General features: G+C 42.1%; 2 protein-coding genes across 2 annotated transcripts; both read right to left on the bottom strand.

The window, feature by feature from the left end:
• Positions 1–22: 22 nt before the first annotated feature.
• LOC308328374 (uncharacterized protein) lies at positions 23–9,924 on the bottom strand (the record flags this gene model as incomplete). The annotated part of the gene is made up of 5 exons (XM_080782150.1): positions 9,894–9,924; positions 8,858–8,945; positions 3,706–4,320; positions 2,547–3,409; positions 23–31 (listed from the first exon to the last, which is right to left on the bottom strand). Exons 2-5 carry the CDS (start codon positions 8,892–8,894, stop codon positions 23–25), a joined length of 1,524 nt encoding a protein of 507 aa, XP_080638276.1. The 5' UTR covers positions 8,895–8,945; positions 9,894–9,924.
• Positions 9,925–12,983: 3,059 nt separating this feature from the next.
• On the bottom strand, positions 12,984–16,993 carry LOC308328373 (uncharacterized protein; the record flags this gene model as incomplete). Its single annotated transcript, XM_080782149.1, has 5 exons — positions 16,913–16,993; positions 15,863–15,950; positions 14,203–14,817; positions 13,251–13,928; positions 12,984–13,000 (listed from the first exon to the last, which is right to left on the bottom strand). Exons 2-5 carry the CDS (start codon positions 15,897–15,899, stop codon positions 12,984–12,986), a joined length of 1,347 nt encoding a protein of 448 aa, XP_080638275.1. The 5' UTR covers positions 15,900–15,950; positions 16,913–16,993.
• Between the last annotated feature and the right edge of the window lie 100 nt (positions 16,994–17,093).

Below are 17,093 nucleotides of genomic sequence, written 5' to 3'. Positions count from 1 at the left end.
ATCACGACATTCTACTTCCTGCTCAACGTGACTGTCAAGCATGCGCAACAACACAGATGGCAGGGCACGGTTAGCCTTAATGCCTGTCTCCCCCTGGTGGAGGAGGTGCGTAACTGTCGCTGGTAGATCATCTCGGTACAACGAGGTGGCTGGCCACTGGCCAGTTCGATCCCCACTTGGTCCAAAAGTAACCTGAACCCTTTACCAACTTGCCCCCGCGAAAAGTGTTAATTTAATTTAGTATCTCCGTCCCTGCTGAAATCTGAAATGATCTTGTATACAGATTTATTTGATTGTATTTGTATAGTACGTATTCTGTATTGTAAAATCAAGAAAGAATAACATGACACAGAGATGGGTGATTGCTTTCTTTCAGTGCTGTGTAAACAATCCACTTAGTTTATTAAACACATTTCTTCCATGTAGCCCATGTTTTGTAATTGCATCATCATGCTATTATGTCCATGGAACACACTCAACAATTATAAATTAAAATGAATATGATAATTCCTTTTATATAATCACCAACATGAATTATGTACAGCTGGGTAGAGTAGTGGGGCGAGATGGAAAAGGGGAAACTTGGTGTAAAATGTTGAGCTGTCACTCCACACCAAGAACGACAGTCTTATAAGTCTAATATCTCCCCTGAGCCATAACACACACACACACACACACACACACACACACACACACACACACACACACACACACACACACACACACACACACACACACAACTTTATTTATGTCCACACAAAGGAACATGCACAAGGACACAAACATTATGGGTGCAGTTATGTTACAATCACAAAATTATGACATGTCTTGGAATCATGATACAGCAAGAATGTCACTCAGCAGCGTCTCTCATATTCGTTCACACGACGGTGCTCATGCAGGACTAGGCTTAGTCCCATATGGTGGTACACACACATACCGGTATATCCCTATTGTCTTGAATATAAGACTATGTTTTATATACAAGCAGGGTTTTATATAATCGGCTAGACTATTTGACATTCAATATTATTTTTCCACAAATTAGTCTTGAAAAATGGGAGTCGTCTTATAATCAGAGTCATCTTATATTCAGCACAATATGATAATAGTAATAATAATAAATAATAACATACAATTTACATGAAGTAGACTTATTGTTCCAAAACAAGGCCTTTATTGTATTTTATGGCAAATGTATACGCAAGGAAAAAAATGCTCTGAAAAGGACGACGGGGTCTCCAGGGAATGTGCTTTTAGAGTGGCGCAAGTTATGGAGCCGTTTCCTGGTTAAAGGACACCAGACTGAAACCAGACTGCGGTAACGGTTGCAGGGATTTATTTAGGCCTGAAAATTAAGGCCCGGCCTAGCCTTACTAATTAGCACACATTTTACCCTCTAACTGGCTTGAAAATGTAAATAAAATAATAAAAATCCATGTACTATAGGCATTCCCAGACCTGTTGTTTCAGCGCGACCTCGCCCTTTAGGGCATCTTACTGGCATTGATACTAGGATGTCCCGATCACATTCTTTTTCTCCTGATCAGATTCCTATCATTTGAAAATGACGTGTTCAGCCCCGATTTCCGATCACGTGAATGGCAGGGACAACCCTAATTATGATCACGTGAATGGCAGGGACAACCCTAATTATGATCACGTGAATGGCAGGGACAACCCTAATTATGATCACGTGAATGGCAGGGACAACCCTAATTATGATCACGTGAATGGCAGGGACAACCCTAATTATGATCACGTGAATGGCAGGGACAACCCTAATTATGATCACGTGAATGGCAGGGACAACCCTAATTATTATTGGCATCATATATTTTTTGCTTTTCTTTTGCCTGAGTAAAAATATTCTGGACATGTAAAGGGGGACTTGGAATAAGAACACAGGGAAAGGTGTACTGAAGCAAAAAAACAAACAAGTGTCCAGTATTTTATATTCCTTTAAAGTGTTAAGCCAATCCAAGCCAAGGAACGACAGGTTACGTTTTGAGCACTATAACCCCCTGTGCCAGGACGTAATTTTGCGTCTTTAAAAATGATGATTTTCCCTTGGTGTGAGTACACTGGTGATTCTTTAGCCTACTTGACCTACTGTAACTCTTGTCACATGAATTACAGTGAAAAGGTTTTTCTCCAGTGTGGGTACGCATGTGTTGCTTCAGATTATATTTCTCACTGAAACTCTTGTTACATGAATTACATTGGAAAGGTTTTTCTCCCGTGTGAACATGCATGTGTTGCTTCAGATTACCTTTCTCACTGAAACTCTTGTTACATGAATTACATTGGAAATGTTTTTCTCCAGTGTGGGTACGCATGTGTTGCTTCAGATTACCTTTCTCCCTGAAACTCTTGTTACATGAATTACATTGGAATGTTTTTTCTCCAGTGTGGACATTCATGTGTCTCTTCAGAGCATATGACACACTGAAACTCTTGTTACATGCATTACATTTGAATGGTTTTTCTCCTGTGTGAACGCGCATGTGTCTCTTTATCTTTATGTCTCCAGCATGGAAACGCACTGCATGTCTCCTCATGTGTCCTGCATCACTGAAATTCTTGCCACATGTATTACATTGGAAAGGTTTTTCTCCAGTGTGGGTACGCATGTGTTTCTTCAGGCTACCTAACTCATTGAAACTCTTGTAACATGTATTACATTGGAAAGGTTTTTCTCCAGTGTGGGTAAGCATGTGCGTCTTCAGGTTAAAATACATCTTGTCACATATATTACATTGATAACGTCGTCCAGGTTGATAACGGACAGGTTCTTCGCTAGGGTGCCCGGTACATAAGTGTGCCTTCACGCAAGTTGAATAACGGAAACTCATGCCACAATGTTGACATTGGAAGGGTTTTTCTCCAGTGTGGATAAGCATGTGTCTCTTCAGAGCACTTGACTGATTGAAACTATTGTTACATGTATTACATTGGAATGTTTTTTCTCCAGTGTGGATAAGCATGTGTCTCTTCAGATGACCTTTCTCCCTGAAACTCTTGTTACATGAATTACATTGGAAAGGTTTTTCTCCTGTGTGGACACGCATGTGTGTCTCCAGTCCCAGTAATGAACTGAAAGGCTTGCCACAGTGTTTACATGTGTGAGTTTTCTTTCTTGTGCAAGTCGGCTGATGTGGTTTTCCTTGTTCTGGTTGAGGTAATGTTTGATGACTGTAAGATTCTGGTTTGTCTGTGTCTACTTGTTTCTGGCTGGTTACAGAGCTGGTGATTGGCTGGCAGGCTGCTGAGGTGATCTGTCCATCCTTCAGCATTCGGCGGTAGAGGTCGTTGTGGCCCTTCTTGATGTGTTTATGGAGTAAGACCTGAGACGTGAAGGCATATGGACATTCAGAACAGGAGAAGACCAGAGTCTGGGACCTCACTCCTGTGAGAGAGAGAGAGAGAGAGAGAGAGAGAGGGGAGTCAGTCATAAGTAGACATTGATGTACAGTTCCAGACAGGAATGCAATGCTGAATGTAACTCCATCCTCACATTTGTTTTATGTTCTGGTCCAACTCAATTCCCCCCCCCCCCCACACACACACACACACACACACACACACACACACATATATACGTACTGTTCAGTATAGGTCGCTATATATTTATTGAATGACTATAAATATATATATATATATATATATATATATATATATATATATATATATATATATACACACCTCTATCCGTCTTCATGTGTCGTTTCAGATAACTCCCTGTGTGACTCCTCATGGATGGAGTTTGTTTTGATGATTTCAGGTTCTGGGACAGCTTGTTGCTCAAAGATAATTGTAGTCCTTCCACATTTGGTGTCTTGTGTGACTTCAGTTTGTTTAAAGCTGAATGACCTTCCCCGGTCTCCTCCCAGTCACTGTCGTCAATGTCAGATTCAGGACAGGGTGAAGTCCAATCATCACTGTCTTCAGTGTCAGTGTCAGAACCGTGTGTAGAGAGGAGCTGGTCATCTCTAGTTGGCTGTGATGCTCCACAGTCCTCGACATCAGCTTGTGATTTCATGTGATCAGTTGAGGTGCTGGCTAGAGGCGCTGTCTCTTTGTTGTCATCATCTTCACTTTGCACTGTCAACGTTGACCCATCAGGTCTTACCAGTAGCTCCTCCACCTGTTCCTCTTTAAACTGTGGAGGTTCTAGTTTCACCTGGACCAGACTCAGGCTGCTCTCCTGCTGTTCCTCTTTAATCTGCAGAGGTTCTAGTTTCACCTGGACCAGACTCAGGCTGCTCTCCTGCTGTTCAGGGGAAACCTCGTCTTTAAACACAGGAAGGAGTGAGAGATCTAGAATGAGGAGAGAGGAGGGAGAACATCATAATTCCAATACCTTAATTTCTACCACATGGCCTCCTTCGCACTGTCCTCCAATAAATGGTTTGAATCCCAAATGGTCTGTTTTGTTATTGTCATCAAGTTTGCACAAAATACCATTATTATCACTTTGGAAATGAACAATAACATCTGTTAGTTTGACATACTACACTGACAGCTAGCATGTTAGCATAACGATGAAGACATTGATGAAGAATTTTCACCGTGGCGAGTCGACATTGATGAAGACAAACATTGAACTAAAGCCAAACATTAAACCTGTGTATAGGAGGGGCTGGCACCCCTCAAAAACATGACATGGATGCACCTGGGACGTATCCTCTCAGGTCATCAGGGTTTCGGGTCTGTCGAACATCATACTCAGGCGATCAAGTCCCGACTTACGTCCCAGTAGCTACCCTCGATCAGTCCATTCGGGAAGGACCAGGGCAATCCGTTGGAATTACTCCGGAACTACTCTTCCGGGACAGGGAGGTACGTTTCTGGCACGTGGAAGGACTAGGCTCTGTGGTTTTACTCCTGTCCGGGCCTACGTCACAGGTCCAATTCCTGCTCTCACCAAGTCAAGGACCTGTACGTTGCACCAGAGTACCAGCACCAAGCACTTTATTCAGGAGTGGTGGATTCTTGCCGCAATGGTTCCGCAGGCTCCACCTGAGAAATGGTGGTACTGCAGATGAATGGCCCTCCTAAAGGCCTCACAGAGGGTTTGTTGGGTTTCCTCCTCACGGCGGACACAGGCTGGGGCGCCAAACCATACTGCTCCCGGGTGCCGTCTACATTCTGGCTGTCACCCGTCTCTCCGGTGGTCACCAGACTATTCCTGGTTGTCACGTAGTCTATAGACCGATTCCGTAGCGGGTCTCATGGTCGCAGCCTACGTATTTCCTGTAGGCGGACTCGACGTAGCTGCGGGGTTTAAACCATCACCAGGCGCATCTCTTCCACTACAGTGAACGGCAGAGTGACTGATGTTAGTTTGCCTCAAACTTTACTCCTTTACCTGCTTTTTTACTAACACTAACATTACAAAGATGCCCAGAACATCGAGATGAACCTGTGTAGTTTATGGCTGCTCCAACAGTAGTAGTATTAAAAAAAAAAAAAAAACGGAATGTCTAATATCCACCGTGGTGACAGAGACCAGAGCCATTGAGTAATGGTTGAGACGAAGCAGTGAAAGATACATAACGCCAGTCTTACCCAATACCAAATCTTTCTGTTTTATTAACACAAGGCTGCTGTACTTTAAATGCTTAGTATGAGGTATAAAATACAGCAGCCTTGTGTTCATAAAACAGAAATATTGGGTATTGGGTAAGACTGACATTATGTATCTTTCAGGACCTTTCACTGCTTTGTCTCAAACATTACTCAATGGCTCTGGTCTCAGCCACCGCGGCAGATATTTTGACATTCCGTATTTATTTATTTTTTATGTTGCCACTACTGTTGGAGCAGCCATAAACTACACAGGTTCATCTCGATGTTCTGGACATCTTTGTAATGTTAGTGTTAGTAAAAAAGCAGGTAAAAGAGTAAAGTTTGAGGCAAACTAACATCAGTCACTCTGCCGTTCACTGTAGTGGAAGAGATGCGCCTGGTGAGGGTTTAAACCCCGCAGCTACGTCGAGTCCGCCTACAGGAAATACGTAGGCTGCGACCATGAAACCGCTACAGAATCGGTCTATAGTGAGTGTTGCAGTCCCGCCCCCTTTCATGACGACGCCAGGCCCAGGAAATAATTCCTAATCATGAAAGGGGGCGGGACTGCGACGCTCTATTCCTATGAGTCCCTATAAAAAGAATAACTAGAACTAAAAAACATCACATGTATGCACCTGGGACGTATCCTCAGTGATGTATCCCAAGGTCATCTGGGTTTTGGTAATTTAACCCAATGGGTAATTTATATTTACCTGAACTGTAGAGGGCGGCCTAAATAAAAATTACTGGCCGGAGACATATTTTATTTTCTGCCCAAAAATGAGAATTATACAGAGAAGGTGGGCTCCTGGGAGGCTTCCCACCCTGTTGAATGCACTTTCAACAACACAAAAGAGCCTTTGTTTCGGTGAATAGCAAATTAAATTCTGTTCCTGGTCATTACAGATCAAAAAGAAAGAACGAGTCCTTAAACTAATATTCTGTCATACTATGAGAGAATAGGGGAAGGTGATCAATGTCACGTGATTCCATTGTTTCCCACCGGGGAAACAACCCTGGATGGGGTCATCCCTATGTTCCCCATGCAGGTTCTATATGTCCCCCAGGTATTGTCATTGTTGAATGTTGATACAGGTTTCTATTGTTGTTCTCACGTTAATAATACAAATATATATATAAATAAATAAAAATGCTTGATGATGTCACTGGTAGGCAGGTATCCTAAGTGTCCACAGCCGAGCAGAATTTTAGTTTACTATTCATGAGCATTTGTATGTTGTGCAAACCAATTATATTTTAGCCATCTTTTTGTGTTTAGAATATTCTGTAGTCACGTTTTCATTTTTCACGAATTCCGTGATTGTTACAATCACCTGTGTAGAAGCCAATTCACTGTGTTTTTTGATTATTATTTCTGTTATTATTTAGCCAAGAATATTCTAAAGATACTTGGTTAATTGGGTTAGTGGGTTGGGCATAGACGGCACGCCTCCAGGCCTAGGGCTTAATTATGGACAGCCTGTGTGGGGAATTCATGCACTTTGTGGATACATGGTTTTTACCAGCAACATGGAAGATGTTTGTACCATGCAGTTTACTTGAAATAAAAGCAAAGCAAATGAATGTACCAAGTGGACAATGACATTCTTCCTACTGCGTACACCTAAACCCACAGAATGGGTGCATCAGTGAGTTTGTTATACAAAAGGTCGAAAGCTGACAAACTAGCACTTACAACCTGCACTACCATACTTGACAAAATAAACCCATAAAATGTGCGTTCTGTAATGCAGAATTCCAATGGTGAAAACTGTTGTTTTGCCTCGGTGAAGGAATGGCGGAAAGCGCCAAAATATCGCCAAAATGTCTCAAAGAATAACACTGATTGATTGATTGATTGACTGATTGATTGAAAAGGTTATTGACAGTTTGTAGAATGGGTACAGTTCAACAAAAGTACAGGTCAATACAAAATCTGCTACGAGGATAAAATTGCGACCGAAGGAATCACGCATTTCCATCCTTCCTCTTTGATGTCTCCATTTTGACTGATACTTGTCCGCGTCAACTGTCGTCGTAGAGACGACAGATGTTGTTCACAGCAACAGAATGTGTAGCTGTCCGGTATCCGCGTCAATGCCTTTTATTTTATCACAATGTCAAAACATACCAGTGTGATTTTTATATGGATAAAGAATCATCAGGCAGACGGACACTCACATTGCGTTGTGTGGACCTAGACACGTTTTGTTGTTGATAATGAGACAGGAAGACAACCCCTTCTTCCTGTGACTGTCCCAATACATCATAGCTTTTAATAAATGCAACTATTCGCCATTGGAGTATGAATGAGTAAACATATGACACGTACATTAACTATGCAGCCTACTGTTTATGTAATGTGTCCAAGTAAACGCATTGATGGATGGATGAATGAATGAATGAATGAATAAATGAATAAATGAATGAATAAATGAATGAATGAATGAATGAATGTGCGTTTTGCAAAAGATCCATGTACGTGTACGTATAGCCTGGGCCTTACATCTTACCCCCCATGCCAAAAGAACAGCAGTGTGCCGTCACCCATTCAGATAATTGATCTGACCCCCCATTCCAAAGTGCCAGCGCTCGCCCAGCAGTCTGCTGTCACCCAGGCGGATTAGATGCGTTGATGGGACGGACGTGTACAGTATATATAAAGGGGTGGGGGAGGGACACTTTAACCATTTTACAAGGGCCAATTAAGAATTTCAGCTGTCCGCAAGTGCTCTTTGAGAGTGGTTTTGAAGGAGTGTTATTAACTGCTGTTGGTTATATGCTCTGATGAAGGCTGCATAGCCGAAACGCGTAAGCGTTCCTTTTTGGTGTGTGCCAATAAAGAAATGGAAATGCGAGTACTTTGTCCCCCGCTTGTTTAATTTTTGGATGTGCTACCTTTTTGGATTTTTTTAAATTCCTTGATTTGGGTTTGGCACGTCCACTGAAAGCCATTGCTGATGCGCAACCTCTTTTTCTCATTTCGCTGTTGGTAGGGCGTTCCACATTTTAGTGGCATAGGAGCGAAATAAATGTAACGTCCCCTTGTTGGAGCCAAATCTGGGTTAAACGTGATTAATTTGACATGAAAATATTTGAGTAGCGTTCTATTCCTGGTTCAAGCAACCGTAGGGGCTTAGGAAGCAAAATAAGCATGCTACACTTTAGAAAAAGAATATCGCAAATACCAATAATTATTTACAAACGACTTCGCAGAAAGACAAGCCCAAGTCGCTTCTAATAAGTGGACAACATCACATGGGAACACGGTTGGTCACTGCACCTGTGAACATGTCCTGGTCAGTCTCTCTGGTCTCCATCTTCACAGACTGGAGTTTCCTCTCAACCTCGTCCTCTGCATCTGATGAGTTCTATCACAAGAACAAGACGTCAGTTTAGAACAAACTTTTATGTCATAGGCACGGCAACAGAACTTCCTCTCCTCTTGCTCCCCCTACTGTTCTCTCTCGGAACTATCACTCCCCCTCCCATCAAGAAACGTCCACATTTCACAGTGACCATAAGAACAGAAAAAGTACAACCAAACACATTAACCTCAGCACCTAAAGGTCAGCCTGTGCAAAACAAACAAAATTGCAAAATAGAAACAAAAGGTGCAGTAGCAAGAAAACAGTAACTTCTTCTTGTTGTTTTCTTTTTTTTCTTCTCTTTTTCTTTCTGTCTTTGTTTCCTTCTGAAGTTAAAGTATATTTACTAACGAGAGAAGACTGACGACGGACAGGCAAAAATATGGAGAATCAAGTCTACGACTGCAAACAGGCAAATGAAAGTTTCGGAGTCCAGCTTTATTTTCAGAGTGTACAAAAACAGCATCACTGGGGTCGGAGCCCCATCCTTCAGCCTGACGGCTTCAGGACTAACACACTAGATAGACATTTCAGTTTCAGTAGACATTTTATACAGATACATCAAAGGGAAGAGATACAAAGGTATTCTCAGGTTTCCAAACCCCCACTGTCCCCTTATATGGTAATGGTCACCAGAAAGGAGGTACAGCCTAGAACAGTGGTGTCCCGTTAACCTGCAGCTACTATCACTCAGGCCAAATCTTTAGGGTCCCTCCTAAAGTCTCTCCTGCAGCTGTCCCAACTAGGCGTTGGTCAGAGCAGAAGTTAAGTCTCTCATTTGAAGAGATACAACTTATTAACAGTTATTTAAGCTATATTATTGTGAATTGTGATTTCCATATACCACAATTCTTTCTTATTATCTCTTTCTTTCCTTTTTCAGTCGGCAAACTTGCTGCGGAGTAGCCTACCTAGTGTTGCTAATTTCGCTAGACAAATACAAGTACTCACAAGTCCTCCTCCTGACGACGTTGAAACAGAGTTCAAATATTCATTTGGGCTGGTTCTTTAGCATTGCTGCCACCAGTATAACACTTGGGCGCTATCACAAGAACGAGGCGTCCGTTTAGAACAAAAACTTTTACTAAACAACGTGGTAAAGGCACGGCAACAGAACAACAATGAAACCCCTCACACCACTTTTCTCTTCCTCTCCTCTTGCTCCCCCTACTGTTCTCTCTCGGAACTGTTCAGTCTTACACTATTGTCATCACTGGTGGTGGAGGATCCGTTTTATATAATGTGTGTGTGTGTGTGTGTGTGTGTGTGTGTGTGTGTGTGTGTGTGTGTGTGTGTGTGTGTGTGTGTGTGTGTGTGTGTGTGTGTGTGTGGCCAACGTCAAGTATTGCATTTTGAGAAACTGGTTTGTTGCTGATGTAAATTAGCCTACTATTCTTCTACTATACTATAGTATACACAATGAAGGCCACAGAGGCCGAAACGTAGTTTTTCCACTCTGGTAAATACAGTTATTTTGGGAGCTTTTAAAACGGACGGTGTGCAGACTACCTGTCTACCGAGCTCCTTCTTTTGCAGTTTATTTTTTTGTTGGAGCACCCTTTTAATGGGATGTGCGTCTGCGTGCACCTCCTGACCATTATCTAATAATAAATCATAATTAAAACATTCCAAAACAGAGTCAATAAAAAAGTTGATTGAAACGGTCAATAAAATGTTTATTTTAGATATGAGGTCAGTCAGACGAAGAATCTGAGAAAGATATTTCAATTCCCCAGGTGTGAATGTGTGTAACTGAGTGAAAGCAAGTCTCGGTTCAGCAGACTTATAAAGGTTTAAAATGATATGTTGAGGATATATCAATCACACCAATGTCCCCCAGGGATTCATTCAGGGCTTTTTCTAAAACAAAACAAGACTCCGTGAACTCAGCACCATCAGGAAAATACAATACCTGTTAAGCTTTGCTGGGTTACTCACAAGAATGACTCAGGGTTATTATCCAACAAAATCTCATCCCAACTCGTCAAACGTGGCCATTCGGGCAAGTTCCCCATGGGAGTGACTTTCCAACGCTGTGAATGCCCTATAGCACCTCTATCTATGCCAGCAGTGTCCCAACATACTTCTATACTGTGGAAATCAATTTACAATTTAGGCATTTAGCAGATGCTCTTAATACAGAGCGATTTACAGTAAGCAAGAACAAAACAAGGTAATGCATCAAATGCATAGACATATAGTCAGACTCATCAAGTATCATAAATAAGCTAAAAATCTCATGTCGTAGTGTTGGAAAGTGACACCTGGGCCATTCGACCCAAGATATAGTAGGCAGTTGACGAGTTGGGATGAGAATGTGATGAATGATCACTAAACTCTTGCAATGATACATTCAACAATCCCATATGGTGGTACACACAAATACCGGTATATCCCTATTGTCTTGAATATAAGACTATGTTTTATATACAAACAGGGTTTTATATAATCGGGGACGAGACTATTTGACATTCAATATTATTTTTCCACAAATGAGTCTTGAAAAATGGGAGTCGTCTTATATTCAGCACATTATGATAATAGTAATAATAATAAATAATAACATACAATTTACATAAAGTAGACTTATTGTTCCAAAACAAGGCCTTTATTGTATTTTATGGCAAATGTATACGCAAGGGAAAAAATGCTCTGAAAAGGACGACGGGGTCTCCAGGGAATGTGCTTTTAGAGTGCATGGCGCAAGTTATGGAGCTGTTTCCTGGTTAAAGGACACAGAAGAAACCAGACTGCGGTACCGGTTGCAGGGATTTATTTAGGCCTGAAAATTAAGGCCCGGCCTAGCCTTACTAATTAGCACACATTTTACCCTCCAACTGGCTTGAAAATGTAAATTAAATAAAAAAATCCATGTACTATAGGCATTCCCAGACCTGTTGTTTCAGCGCGACCTCGCCCTTTAGGGCATCTTACTGGCATTGATACTAGGATGTCCCGATCACATTCTTTTTCTCCTGATCAGATTCCTATCATTTGAAAATGACGTGTTCAGCCCCGATTTCCGATCACGTGAATGGCAGGGACAACCCTAATTATGATCACGTGAATGGCAGGGACAACCCTAATTATGATCACGTGAATGGCAGGGACAACCCTAATTATGATCACGTGAATGGCAGGGACAACCCTAATTATGATCACGTGAATGGCAGGGACAACCCTAATTATGATCACGTGAATGGCAGGGACAACCCTAATTATTATTGGCATCATATATTTTTAGCTTTTCTTTTGCCTGAGTAAAAATATTCTGGACATGTAAAGGGGGACTTGGAATAAGAACACAGGGAAAGGTGTACTGAAGCAAAAAAACAAACAAGTGTCCAGTATTTTATATTCCTTTAAAGTGTTAAGCCAATCCAAGCCAAGGAACGACAGGTTACGTTTTGAGCACTATAACCCCCTGTGCCAGGACGTAATTTTGCGTCTTTAAAAATGATGATTTTCCCTTGGTGTGAGTACGCTGGTGATTCTTTAGCCTACTTGACCTACTGTAACTCTTGTCACATGAATTACAGTGAAAAGGTTTTTCTCCAGTGTGGGTACGCATGTGTTGCTTCAGATTACATTTCTCACTGAAACTCTTGTTACATGAATTACATTGGAAAGGTTTTTCTCCCGTGTGAACATGCATGTGTTGCTTCAGATTACCTTTCTCACTGAAACTCTTGTTACATGAATTACATTGGAAATGTTTTTCTCCAGTGTGGGTACGCATGTGTTGCTTCAGATTACCTGACTCACTGAAACTCTTGTTACATGAATTACATTGGAAATGTTTTTCTCCAGTGTGGGTACGCATGTGTTGCTTCAGATTACCTTTCTCCCTGAAACTCTTGTTACATGAATTACATTGGAATGTTTTTTCTCCAGTGTGGACATTCATGTGTCTCTTCAGAGCATATGACACACTGAAACTCTTGTTACATGCATTACATTTGAATGGTTTTTCTCCTGTGTGAACGCGCATGTGTGTCTTTATCTTTATGTCTCCAGCATGGAGACGCACTGCATGTCTCCTCATGTGTCCTGCATCACTGAAATTCTTGCCACATGTATTACATTGGAAAGGTTTTTCTCCAGTGTGGGTACGCATGTGTTTCATCAGGCTACCTAACTCATTGAAACTCTTGTAACATGTATTACATTGGAAAGGTTTTTCTCCAGTGTGGGTACGCATGTGCGTCTTCAGGTTACTTGACTGAGGGTAAATCTTGTCACATATATTACATTGATAACGTTTAACAGGTTGGAGTCGTTGGACAGGTTCTTTGCTAGTGTGGGTACATAAGTGTGCCTTCAAGCAAGTTGAATAACGGAAACTCATGCCACAATGTTGACATTGGAAGGGTTTTTCTCCAGTGTGGATAAGCATGTGTCTCTTCAGACTACCTGACTCACTGAAACTTTTGTTACATGTATTACATTGGAATGTTTTTTCTCCAGTGTGGACATTCATGTGTCGCTTCAGAGCACATGACACACTGAAACTCTTGTTACATGCATTACATTGGAATGGTTTTTCTCCTGTGTGAACTCGCATGTGTGTCTTCAGATTACTTGACCATCCGAAACTCATGTTACATGTATTACATTGGAATGGTTTTTCTCCTGTGTGGACACGCATGTGTTTCTCCAGTCCCAGTAATGAACTGAAAGGCTTGCCACAGTGTTTACATGTGTGAGTTTTCTTTCTTGTGCAAGTCGGCTGATGTGGTTTTCCTTGTTCTGGTTGAGGTAATGTTTGATGACTGTAAGATTCTGGTTTGTCTGTGACTACTTGTTTCTGGCTGGTTACAGAGCTGGTGATTGGCTGGCAGGCTGCTGAGGTGATCTGTCCATCCTTTAGCATTCGGCGGTAGAGGTCGTTGTGGCCCTTCTTGATGTGTTTATGGAGTAAGACCTGAGACGTGAAGGCATATGGACATTCAGAACAGGAGAAGACCAGAGTCTGGGACCTCACTCCTGTGAGAGAGAGAGAGAGAGAGAGAGAGAGAGAGAGAGAGAGAGAGAGAGGGGAGTCAGTCATAAGTAGACATTGATGTACAGTTCCAGACAGGAATGCAATGCTGAATGTAACTCCATCCTCACATTTGTTTTATGTTCTGGTCCAACTCAATTCCCCCCCCCCTCACACACACACACACACACACACACACACACATATATACGTACTGTTCAGTATAGGTCGCTATATATTTATTGAATGACATATATATATATATATATACACACACACCTCTATCCGTCTTCATGTGTCGTTTCAGATAACTCCCTGTGTGACTCCTCATGGATGGAGTTTGTTTTGATGATTTCAGGTTCTGGGACAGCTTGTTGCTCAAAGATAATTGTAGTCCTTCCACATTTGGTGTCGTGTGTGATTTCAGTTTGTTTAAAGCTGAATGACCTTCCCCGGTCTCCTCCCAGTCACTGTCGTCAATGTCAGATTCAGGACAGGGTGAAGTCCAATCATCACTGTCTTCAGTGTCAGTGTCAGAACCGTGTGTAGAGAGGAGCTGGTCATCTCTAGTTGGCTGTGATGCTCCACAGTCCTCGACATCAGCTTGTGATTTCATGTGATCAGTTGAGGTGCTGGCTAGAGGCGCTGTCTCTTTGTTGTCATCATCTTCACTTTGCACTGTCAACGTTGACCCATCAGGTCTTACCAGTAGCTCCTCCACCTGTTCCTCTTTAAACTGTGGAGGTTCTAGTTTCACCTGGACCAGACTCAGGCTGCTCTCCTGCTGTTCCTCTTTAATCTGCAGAGGTTCTAGTTTCACCTGGACCAGACTCAGGCTGCTCTCCTGCTGTTCAGGGGAAACCTCGTCTTTAAACACAGGAAGGAGTGAGAGATCTAGAATGAGGAGAGAGGAGGGAGAACATCATAATTCCAATACCTTAATTTCTACCACATGGCCTCCTTCGCACTGTCCTCCAATAAATGGTTTGAATCCCAAATGGTCTGTTTTGTTATTGTCATCAAGGTTGCACAAAATACCATTATTGTTAATCCAAATAAAAAAAACAATTCCTGAAATGGTAGGCCTACTCATCATTGGTATTCCCCGAGTGCCTTCCCAGTGCAAACTACACAGGTTCATCTCGATGTTCTGGACATCTTTGTAATATTAGTGTTAGTAAAAAAGCAGGAAAAGGGTAAAGTTTGAGGCAAACTAACATCAGTCACTCTGCCGTTCACTGTAGTGGAAGAGATGCGCCTGGTGAGGGTTTAAACCCCGCAGCTACGTCGAGTCCGCCTACAGGAAATACGTAGGCTGCGACCATGAAACCGCTAAGGAATCGGTCTATAGTGAGTGTTGCAGTCCCGCCCCCTTTCATGACGACGCCAGGCCCAGGAAATAATTCCTAATCATGAAAGGGGGCGGGACTGCGACGCTCTATTCCTATGAGTCCCTATAAAGAAGCATAGCCGAAACGCGTAAGCGTTCCTTTTTGGTGTGTGCCAATAAAGAAATGGAAATGCGAGTACTTTGTCCCCCGCTTGTTTAATTTTTGGATGTGCTACCTTTTTGGATTTTTTTTAATTCCTTGATTTGGGTTTGGCACTCCACTGAAAGCCATTGCTGATGCGCAACCTCTTTTTCTCATTTCGCTGTTGGTAGGGCGTTCCACATTTTAGTGGCATAGGAGCGAAATAAATGTAACGTCCCCTTGTTGGAGCCAAATCTGGGTTAAACGTGATTAATTTGACATGAAAATATTTGAGTAGCGTTCTATTCCTGGTTCAAGCAACCGTAGGGGCTTAGGAAGCAAAATAAGCATGCTACACTTTAGAAAAAGAATATCGCAAATACCAATCATTATTTACAAACGACTTCGCAGAAAGACAAGCCCAATAAGCGGACAACATCACATGGGAACACGGTTGGTCACTGCACCTGTGAACATGTCCTGGTCAGTCTCTCTGGTCTCCATCTTCACAGACTGGAGTTTCCTCTCAACCTCGTCCTCTGCATCTGATGAGTTCTATCACAAGAACAAGACGTCAGTTTAGAACAAACTTTTATGTCATAGGCACGGCAACAGAACTTCCTCTCATCTTGCTCCCCCTACTGTTCTCTCTCGGAACTATCACTCCCCCTCCCATCAAGAAACGTCCACATTTCACAGTGACCATAAGAACAGAAAAAGTACAACCAAACACATTAACCTCAGCACCGGCTAAAGGTCAGCCTGTGCAAAACAAACAAAATTGCAAAATAGAAACAAAAGGTGCAGTAGCAAGAAAACAGTAACTTCTTCTTGTTGTTTTCTTTTTTTTCTTCTCTTTTTCTTTCTGTCTTTAATTGTTTCCTTCTGAAGTTAAAGTATATTTACTAACGAGAGAAGACTGACGACGGACAGGCAAAAATATGGAGAATCAAGTCTACGACTGCAAACAGGCAAATGAAAGTTTCGGAGTCCAGCTTTATTTTCAGAGTGTACAAAAACAGCATCACTGGGGTCGGAGCCCCATCCTTCAGCCTGACGGCTTCAGGACTAACACACTAGATAGACATTTCAGTTTCAGTAGACATTTTATACAGATACATCAAAGGGAACAGATACAAAGGTATTCTCAGGTTTCCAAACCCCCACTGTCCCCTTATATGGTAATGGTCACCAGAAAGGAGGTACAGCCTAGAACAGTGGTGTCCCGTTATCCGTTAACCTGCAGCTACTATCACTCAGGCCAAATCTTTAGGGTCCCTCCTAAAGTCTCTCCTGCAGCTGTCCCAACTAGGCGTTGGTCAGAGCAGAAGTTAAGTCTCTCATTTGAAGAGATACAACTTATTAACAGTTATTTAAGCTATATTATTGTGAATTGTGATTTCCATATACCACAATTCTTTCTTATTATCTCTTTCTTTCCTTTTTCAGTCGGCAAACTTGCTGCGGAGTAGCCTACCTAGTGTTGCTAATTTCGCTAGACAAATACAAGTACTCACAAGTCCTCCTCCTGACGACGTTGAAACAGAGTTCAAATATTCCTTTGGGCTGGTTCTTTAGCATTGCTGCCACCAGTATAACACTTGGGCGCTATCACAAGAACGAGGCGTCAGTTTAGAACAAAAACTTTTACTAAACAACGTGGTAAAGGCACGGCAACAGAACAACAATGAAACCCCT

The sequence above is a fragment of the Protomyctophum bolini genome (assembly GCF_963924005.1).
Source record: "Protomyctophum bolini genome assembly, chromosome: 14".
Lineage (NCBI taxonomy): Eukaryota > Metazoa > Chordata > Actinopteri > Myctophiformes > Myctophidae > Protomyctophum > Protomyctophum bolini.
This window is presented reverse-complemented; position numbering and strand designations above follow the sequence as displayed.